We start from the raw sequence: 9,143 nt of genomic DNA on the forward strand, positions 1-9,143 counted from the left end.
AGAACCCCCGCCTGTCTGCGCATGCTCAACAAAACATAGCATTAGCACATGCTAGCAGTTATTCCTCTGTCAGTGTTGATTATTTGTCTTTAATTCGGTTAAAATGCCACCAAAGGGAAAAGGTGGCAAGGGCGGTAAAGGTTAGTGATGCACAACATTAACTTTTGTTCTGCGTTATGTCGTATTTGTCTAAAATCTGTTGTAATTTGGACATAAGTGCACTGCACACTTCCTTGTAATGATACTTGAGTTCTATGTTATGATACGTTTTACAGCAGAGTCGTTCAATTTTTTCTCATTAAATGTTTGACTTAATGTTGAATCCTATTTAGCAGGAGCCGCCTCGGGAGGCGCAGAGGCTGACAAGAAAGAAAAAGGCCCAAAGGGAGGCACCTCAGTAAAGGTAACGTGGATACTCTGATCACAGCTGCAGGGAAATCCAGGATGGCACAATGCAGGAAATGTTACAAAACTCAGCTGTTGGAATTTTCTGATCCCCCCTCCCTCCCCCGTGATAATGAGCTGGGAGTTAATGGATGAATAGAGCCAGTCATGAAGAGAAACACTTCAAATAACTTGTAAATCATTGTGTGCAACATGTCGTCACATAGTCTTTTCACACAATTCTGGGGGGGGGGGGGAGGAAACGTAAAGACATTAAGAAAGATGGCTAAATATTTCAAGTTGTTTGTTTTAGGTAAAACACTTTATTCGGTGCACGAATCGTCGTGCTGAGACCCAGAAATGAGGAAGCCAGTCATGATGCGTCTGTGAGATGTACAATAGTGATCACGTCTGTCATTGTGTACTTTTCAAACGGTGATTCAGTGTCCGGTGTCTTTCCCCAGGTACGACACGTCCTCTGTGAAAAACACGGCAAGTGTATGGAAGCGATGGAGAAACTTAAAGCTGGAGTTCGTTTCAGTGAAGTCGCTTCGCAGTACAGTGAAGACAAAGCCAGACAAGGAGTACGTAATGCACCGATGATGTGTATTCTTTTGATGATTACTGTTTTTGTAGCACAGAGAAGGTTATTACAAGAGATCTGAACTCCCCCAAAAGGCTTTTCAAAACCATTGATGCAGAATTATCTTTAATAAGCCCTGTTTGCCGCAGAACTCACACAAGATGATTATTGTGCGGTATAAGATAAACTTCTAAATGAATCCGATATCGATGAATATTACTTTTTTTATTGCCATGTCACTCAACAAAGCTATTTTATGTTGTTTACTCATCAAGCTAACCCAGTAAAACACCCAGTCTGCAGGGTAAATCTGAGTTGTTACGTTTATTAACGTGCAGACAAGATTCGACATCACATCTCGGCCTGGGACCTACATATTCCCCCGAACTGAAACTGTAACAGTAAAGGTTTTTTTTCCTCACAAGATCACTTTGTATGTCGCCTCTGTTTGTCGGCTTTTTGTTGCTCTGTGACCATATGTTGCGTTTCTCTCAGGGTGATCTGGGGTGGATGACACGAGGATCGATGGTTGGACCTTTCCAGGAAGCAGCGTTTGCCCTGCCTATTAGCTCCATGGATAAACCTGTGTACACAGACCCGCCTGTCAAGACAAAATTTGGTTACCACATCATTATGGTAGAAGGCAAAAAATAACTGTGCATTCAAACAAAGATTCAAACATCGCTTCCACTTGTGATTTCCTGATTTTGTAAAATGTTTACAAATAAGTAAAGAAAATGGCGCAGCTGTGGGATATTGTACACTACCATACTAACAAATCAGTTACAGTGAATGTGTTTTGAATATTATCCTTTGCATCCATTGACTTCTCACTATTAGTTTGATAATGTGGTGGCAGTCATTACACAAAATGGCCAAATAAATGAATTTTCATTCATGAAATACAGACTATGGTGTGGATTCTTGTGCCTGTTTGACAGAGTAAATGTTTAAAGTGTAAATGTTGATTTCCACGTCTTTTATTTGTCTCTTGCACTTGTGATAGATTGAGGTCTAAAAATCAGCCGTATAAAAAAATCATGTTGGCTTCCCGGCTGCTGTTCCTGAAGCTCTCTGATGATCAGGATCAATCCAGCCATTTTTATGACAATGTACAACCCTACTTGCAACACTGACTTGTGCATTTGAAGGACACTCAGTTGCTACTAAGACATTTTGAATTTGCCAGGAAAGTATCCTCACCACATTTCACCACCAGCAGTACACCTTTGCTAGAGATCCAGTACAACAGGCATCATTTTGGCAACTCCACATAAGTGTTTTTTGAACATGACGATGACTTCGCTGAGAACAAAAGTCATTCATAGTCACAAGATGTCTGTCCAATATAGTGTAAAGCACCCGTGGGATAACTGGAAATGAGTACCCTGACAGCCACTCTCCAAACAGAAAGGCTCACGGATTCCTAGAGTGAGAACTAGTACACCACAGGGCAGCTTCCTACTAGCCAAGTAAAGTTAATTTAGTGGCCCATTGATTCTCTATATATAGTACATGGATCACTGGTAGTTGCATGGTGGGGCAGCGGTTATTGCTGTCATCTCACGGTGAGAAGGTCAGGGTTCAAGTACACAGGCTGAAGTGGTTTTGAGTGCGGAGTTTGCATGTTCTTCCCGTGTGTGCCTGCGTTTCCTCCGTGCACTCCGGTTTCTTCCCGCAGTCCAAAAACATGCATGTGAGGTTTGTGTCGGTTGTGTTTTTCTGTTAATTACATTTTTCTATGCTTATACCGGTCACGGCTTAGCCCTGTATATGATAATATATAATATTGCTAATTTGCGTTTACTCTGTTGTATTGATATTTAAAATTTCATGTGAGTTGTTCTGTTTAATTTTCTGTGTGGAGCTATGCTCCAAGAATTTACCTTTAGGATTAATAAAGATATTCTATACTATTCTATTCTATTCTATTCTATTAATTGTAGCTATGAAACACTGTAAATTCAAACTAAATATACAGTTCTTGTTGTGTTATTATTTGTTGTAAAGTGGCATAAAGTATATTTTGTTCAGTAGTGGCGCAGTGCCCTCCCGGCCGCCAGGGGGCAGCACCCCGCACAGAACGCCTCCGCGGCTGCAGCTTCAGGAAAAGACGGTTGACGTCGTTACGCCTTGCTGGATGATTGGCGAGGTAAGATGGCGGCGCCAGAGGAGCCAGAATTATCCCAGGCGCAGACCGAAAAACTCCTCCAATTCCAGGTAGACAGTCCACATTTCACACCTAACACGGTGCCGTTCAAACACTCACGCATCTCCACGTCCCCATCGGCGGCGAGTCGCTGTGTTCGGGCGGAGTGGGGCGTGTTTGGGGGCTTTTTGCTCAGTCCCCCAACATCACCGTCAACTTGAGCCACAGCTACCGTTAGCGGCTAGCTCCGCGAGCTAATCTAGCGAACAAGTCGGTCCACTTCCACAGAGACACGGGGAGACTTAAAACAGCTTATCGATTATCATACGGTTCTCACATTCGTGGATACGGCCGGGCTCAGTTAACGGGCTCCACCGGGGCCGCGTATTTAACGTGTTATGTGACTCATCGTTAACTTGGCTAGCGTAAGGTTTCCACTGACGCTCCCTGCTCAGCTCCGAGTTAACGATAGCAGCCGAGGTAGTCAGGGAAGTTTACCAGCCTGGAGACTGTTACAGCCTCGTCAAACGAGCGAGGCCACTGTTGGTGTTCATCCGAGCGTTATTAAAAGTGCTCCGCCTTGAATGAGTATATTGTGGTTTTCTTTGAATCGCTTCTGTGAAGGTTTATTACCGCCCCCGCTGGGCCAGACCAGTTGTTTCTTCTATGTATTTACATTATTTTAGGCCGCGTCCAACCGGATCGTTGTTCATTCATCTCATTCCCACTGTAATTCCTCTGGTGCTACCCGGAAAAAAAATAAATAAATAAAAATCCCACCGAAAACGACCTCTTCCGCGTCCCTGATTTACTGGAGGTCTTCAGCCTGACTGTGTTTCTCGTGTTTACAGGACCTAACCGGTTTGGAGTCAATGGACCAATGTCGCCGAACATTAGAGCAACATAACTGGAACATTGAGGTAAATCTGCTTCACAGGATTTGTCAGGACTGTTTTCAGTAAACGGTGCAAGCATGGATAAAGAGCTGCAATCACCAGTTACTGGTATGACCAGATATGATCTGATTTCTGTTTCGTAATCACACTAATTCATATCAGCTGCCTTTGTGCAAAATACCATCTTTTAGTCATGGGTGTTTATAAAGCCCTTTTCTGACCGCCTGAATATCAAACAACTGATCCACAAATTACAAAACTACAGCCATGTTTTGGTTATCCTTTTTATGCCCGAGAAGATCGCGAACACGGTGTGACCATGCTTTAAAATGTGTACGTGTGTTTCAGGCTGCAGTACAAGACAGACTCAATGAACAGGAAGGAGTGCCCAGTGTGTTTAACCCTCCACCATCCAGACCACTTCAAGTCAATACAGCAGACCATAGAGTATATAGTTACATCGTGTCAAGGCCACAGCCCAGGGTATGTCTTGCAGGAGTTTGTGTCGATCCCTTGATAACGCACATTCCTCTCTTGCGTTCCCATGCCTCTATGTTGTGATTCCTATTGTTTATGGAAGAAATACTCGCAAAATATTTACAGCATTTAAAAAAAACACTACATCCTCTCTATCTGCGATGTGGTTTGTAACAGATTGATATTTCTTTCTAGGGATTACTAGGATGGAGTTACTACTTGATAATGCTACCGTTCAGATTTACATATTACACACTCCTGGACATATTCAGGTAGCTATGGTACACCGATTGAAGCCTTTTATTGCTGCTAAAGCAAAGTAATGGATCACCCTCATGCCTCTGTTTCTGGTTATTTTCAAGGTTTGCCCTGCGGTTCATCAGGCCGGATCCTCGTGGTCGTGTGACAGACCCTGTCGGTGATGTTGTGTCTTTCATTCATAATTTTGAGGAGAAGTACGGTCGGTCACACCCCGTATTCTACCAGGGAACATACAGCCAGGTGAGTCTTCAGAGGATTAGAAACGGAGGCAGACGCTGCTCTCTGCACCCGCGTTCATACGTTTGACAAAGTGTCATCTTTCCCCTTGTTTGCTGTGATATATTCAGGCACTCAATGATGCCAAGCGGGAGCTTCGCTTCCTATTAGTGTACCTTCACGGGGATGATCATCAAGACACCGACGAGTTTTGCCGGTAAATACCGCTGAAGTGCTGTTTCAGTTCCGTATGACTCCTTATACATTGAAAAGACATTTGTAATTGTAGTGATCTGTCATTTCTTTCAGCTCCACGTTATGTACGGAAGAGGTCATCACCTTCCTCAACACGCGGATGCTCTTCTGGGCGTGTTCAACCAGCAAGCCTGAGGGCTACAGAGGTACACCAGTTCACTGTTTAGTGACCCAGCACTAAATCACTTCATGTAAAGGCTCAATGAGGTTTGGCAGCGTTGCATGACTCTTCCATGTTTTGGTGTGTTTCAGTGTCCCAGGCGTTGCGAGAGAACACCTACCCATTCCTGGCCATGATTATGCTAAAGGACCGTAAAATGACAGTGGTGGGCCGCCTCGAGGGACTCATCCAGCCAGAGGACCTCATCAATCAGCTCACCTTCATCATGGATGCCAACCAAACATATCTGATGTCGGAGCGCCTTGAGCGGTACAGAAACTCTATTACTACACTGATTGATGGAAGAATTATAGCTGAAAGAGATTTCGGATTGCTTCTATTACTTTGCTTTAATATACTTGTATTTAATGAACCATGGCAGCTTCATCCTGAGCTGGAGGTGAAGGAGAATCTCCTTCCTGATTGTGAACTGATGTGCTCGATGACCTCAGCTTTATAGTTTCTTTATAGTTTTTTTTTCCTCGTGTTTACACTTGAGTGTATCAACACGCTCATATTCTGCTAAAAGAGTGAGCACAGTGGTCTTTTTGAAGTAAAGCTGGCAGACCTTTTGGAGTGTTTATCGTTTGTCTCTGAGAGCGTACCAGTCAGATGTGTCGTCACGACTGGACACTCCACTGAGGATGTCCGCTGACACAGACGCTCAATCAATCCATGATCAACGTCCCGTTTGCATTGTTGGCGTGCAGTAGAATACACATGTTTGTGTTTCAGTGAGGAGAGGAACCAGACCCAAGTGCTGAGGCAGCAGCAGGACGAGGCCTACCTCGCCTCCCTCCGAGCCGACCAGGAGAAGGAGCGGAAAAAGAGGGAGGAGCAGGAGCAGCGGAGGCAAGAGGAGGAGAAGGTCCGAGAGAGCGCCCTCGCCGAGGAGCGGCGACGACAAGTGAGTCCACGACAACACCGTAGCCTTTTTGTAAAGGGAGCAGTCGTCACCTCACATAAGAGAGTCTGCTTGTTTTGATCCATTGTGTCACTTTGTGTCCTCAAGACCCTCGAGGAGGAGAAGGAGCGGAAGTCGGAGTGTCTTCCCCCGGAGCCGCCAGCAGATGATCCAGAAAGTGTTAAAATAGTGTTCAAGCTGCCCAACGACACGCGGGTCGAGAGACGATTCCTGTTCAGTCAGTCTCTGACGGTAAGTTCTGCTGTTCACAACCTCCGATTGAGCCACACATAGTTTAGACATTTGTGTTTAATTGTTTTCATCCAGCAATGATTATTGGCTATAAATATAAAAAGTCATCTGGTTTGACTTATTTCCACGTCCTTCTGTTAAAACTGGTTAATTGAATTCAGACTATTTACAACATTTGATATTTCTCATTTGACTGATTTGCCCTCTGCTTCCTTTCACAGGTAATATACGACTTCCTTTTCTCCTTGAAAGAAACTCCAGAGAAGTTTCAGATAGTTACAAACTTCCCTCGCCGAGTCTTGCCCTGCCTTCCGACCGAAGAGCAGCCCAACCCCCCCTCACTGAAAGAGACAGGACTCAGCCGCTCCGAGGTCCTTTTTGTACAGGATCTTACGGACGATTAATGGATGACATACCTCTCCTACGTGGAAACACATTTTCCTCTGGCGGCCACCTTCTCGCCCCTTCCTTACTTTTTTTGTTTCATATTCTTATTTTGTTAAATGGCTGTTATGCATAAGGGATCATTGAGATAAAATCCTAACCCAGAAAGATGAAACCACCCTGCATCCAATCCTTGTTTGGTTGTGTTTACAGGGTTCCCAATAGCCTGGAAAGTCTTGAAATTTATCAAATAAATGTTTCTTGAAGTCTTTCCTCGAACTCATCTTCACATCTTCTGTGGACAAGGTCTGTTTTTAATCATCTGTACTTGGTACCAGTTTAATTCTTGTCCTTTCTCACCAATCACTGTCGCAGCAACAAATGATTCATCCACTAAATATACTGAGCAGCTTTCTGCAGAACCAGAACCACATCCCTGACGTAACTCCTGAAATGGGTTTCGGTTTCATGAACACCGAAGACACCAAATGGAAACTAGTGCATTTTATGAACTTGTCAAAACCTTTGCTATTTTATTTTTATTTTATTTTTTTAATTTTAGTTTCATTCTGTCAGACTTGTATCTTTTTGTCCTGATTCAACACGCCGTCTTTCTCGAGCGCTTCCTCCGCCGTGGACCAGCCACAGCAGAATCCACCTGACACCAGTTTGGTGCTGCGGCGGTTGGAGAGCACAACTCCAAGGAGTGGGCTGCTGACTTAGGACATTAAGGAGATATGGGAACCCTGTTTTAAATGAGCCATGATGTGTACATAAGTTAAATATTTAAAATCAAAACAAACAAAAAAAAAAACCCCCAAATTGACAATATTTTGTTTGTTTCATCTGTGTCATGAAATGACCAAATGCAGGTTGGTTACTATGTAAAGCAGACTGCCTCAAAGCTAAAGGTTAAAAAAAAAAAAAAAGAAGAAAAAAAAATCTATATTAAAACAAAATATTTAACAAGACACCACAGCTTTTACATGTGGTGTTATCTAGTATAGTAAAGAGTCTGCCCATAGTGTGCCTGTGGTTACTCATAGATGCCTGTTCTGCCTGTAACATCCAAATGGGCTCATGTAAAGATGTAATTTTCCAACTATAAATTAAAAACCTTTTAAAAACGTGGGTTCATTGAGAACATACCAAGTGTGTGGCAATGTGCTTTTTCTGGGGTGTCTGCACAAGGGTGTGTGCTATGAGAAGCCACGCTTGTTTGGGTTGTCGATCACTATTATCTGTGTGCGTTTGCCCCGTGACGTGGCCGCGTATAGTGATGTGTGATGAGCTGCAGCCGTCTTGTCACCGATAAGGCTGGTGTGGAAGACGAGTGAGTTTGGTGAGTGAAAGAATGAAGTCATTCACGTCGATGGGAGATTAGTTCCAAGGGCCGCATACTGCTCAAATTTCCTCTCGAGTGGGCTGGACCAGTTAAATATCGCCATAGTCACCTGCAACTTTGTCTTTGTGGTGGTGCAGAGTATGTTGTCACAAAAAAGAATTGGTATGGAAAATGACTACAATAAAACACAGTGAAATGCCAAAAAACTAAACTTATCCATACTTTAATACACTCACTTGCTATAAGCGTGGTTTTGAGGCAAGTTTCCAATCTTTCACTTAACACGCCATGAACTAAAGCGCTGCATTTAAACACTTCTCAGGCAGTCAGATGAGACGAGTGTGATATTGGTATACATCATACATTTATTAGTGAACAACCCTCTCAAATCAGCCACAACAATTGAAAAAGAAATATGATTGCACTACTTGGTAAAGCATAACTAGCAACTTTCATTTAAAAAAAGTACAAATCTTAAAAATTTCAAACAGTATACAGATGTATATATAATACACTAACTAGTTATGTTAAATGCTACAAACAATATGATTCCAATGGAATGAAAAATTATAACATTAAAAAGAACCATTTCCTATATATAATATATATTAGTTGTTTTCTCCCCCCACCCGGCCCTCCCCCAATACAAACATGGAAAAAATGAGGTAACTGTAAATGTGCAAGTACCAAAGCAAAATATCTGCCTAACACAGAACACATGCCCCTGGCTCTGTTGGTGGGTGGGTAGTCTGGTGTTCAGGCAAGGACCCCTAGAGGCCAAGGAGAGTAAGAACAGTAAACCACTATCCCACCACAGCAAAGAAAAAAAACAAAAACAAATCATTGGTAAACAATAAATGGCATCTACGGAGCAATC

General features: G+C 43.1%; 2 protein-coding genes across 3 annotated transcripts; both read left to right on the forward strand.

The window, feature by feature from the left end:
* The first annotated feature begins 13 nt into the window (after positions 1 to 13).
* pin4 (protein (peptidylprolyl cis/trans isomerase) NIMA-interacting, 4 (parvulin)) lies at positions 14 to 1,640 on the forward strand. Of its 2 annotated transcripts, none has more exons than XM_080466345.1 (4): positions 14 to 140; positions 333 to 403; positions 849 to 968; positions 1,463 to 1,640. In XM_080466345.1, exons 1-4 carry the CDS (start codon positions 104 to 106, stop codon positions 1,619 to 1,621), a joined length of 387 nt encoding a protein of 128 aa, XP_080322471.1. In that variant the 5' UTR covers positions 14 to 103; the 3' UTR covers positions 1,622 to 1,640. The 2 variants fall into 2 exon arrangements, with proteins under 2 accessions (XP_080322471.1, XP_080322472.1); XM_080466346.1 differs by having other exon boundaries at positions 336 to 403.
* Positions 1,641 to 3,101: 1,461 nt separating this feature from the next.
* faf2 (Fas associated factor family member 2) lies at positions 3,102 to 8,068 on the forward strand. Its single transcript, XM_080465699.1, has 11 exons — positions 3,102 to 3,187; positions 3,968 to 4,036; positions 4,361 to 4,495; positions 4,685 to 4,761; positions 4,852 to 4,990; positions 5,098 to 5,183; positions 5,276 to 5,367; positions 5,474 to 5,651; positions 6,117 to 6,288; positions 6,394 to 6,537; positions 6,759 to 8,068. Exons 1-11 carry the CDS (start codon positions 3,125 to 3,127, stop codon positions 6,939 to 6,941), a joined length of 1,338 nt encoding a protein of 445 aa, XP_080321825.1. The 5' UTR covers positions 3,102 to 3,124; the 3' UTR covers positions 6,942 to 8,068.
* The last annotated feature ends 1,075 nt before the right edge of the window (positions 8,069 to 9,143 follow it).

Source organism: Lipophrys pholis (assembly GCF_963383615.2).
Source record: "Lipophrys pholis genome assembly, chromosome: 6".
Taxonomy (NCBI): domain Eukaryota; kingdom Metazoa; phylum Chordata; class Actinopteri; order Blenniiformes; family Blenniidae; genus Lipophrys; species Lipophrys pholis.

What these genes read in the sequence shown, in the direction of transcription:
- pin4 (XM_080466345.1), top strand. Translation starts at nt 104, where the DNA reads ATGCCACCAAAGGGAAAAGGTGGCAAGGGCGGTAAAG. An exon ending in AGGTGGCAAGGGCGGTAAAG is followed by an intron (nt 141 to 332) that starts GTTAGTGATGCA and finishes AATCCTATTTAG; the next exon opens with CAGGAGCCGCCTCGGGAGGC. An exon ending in AGGGAGGCACCTCAGTAAAG is followed by an intron (nt 404 to 848) that starts GTAACGTGGATA and finishes GTCTTTCCCCAG; the next exon opens with GTACGACACGTCCTCTGTGA.
- faf2 (XM_080465699.1), top strand. Translation starts at nt 3,125, where the DNA reads ATGGCGGCGCCAGAGGAGCCAGAATTATCCCAGGCGCAGACCGAAAAA. An exon ending in TGTCAAGGCCACAGCCCAGG is followed by an intron (nt 4,496 to 4,684) that starts GTATGTCTTGCA and finishes ATTTCTTTCTAG; the next exon opens with GGATTACTAGGATGGAGTTA. An exon ending in GACACCGACGAGTTTTGCCG is followed by an intron (nt 5,184 to 5,275) that starts GTAAATACCGCT and finishes CATTTCTTTCAG; the next exon opens with CTCCACGTTATGTACGGAAG.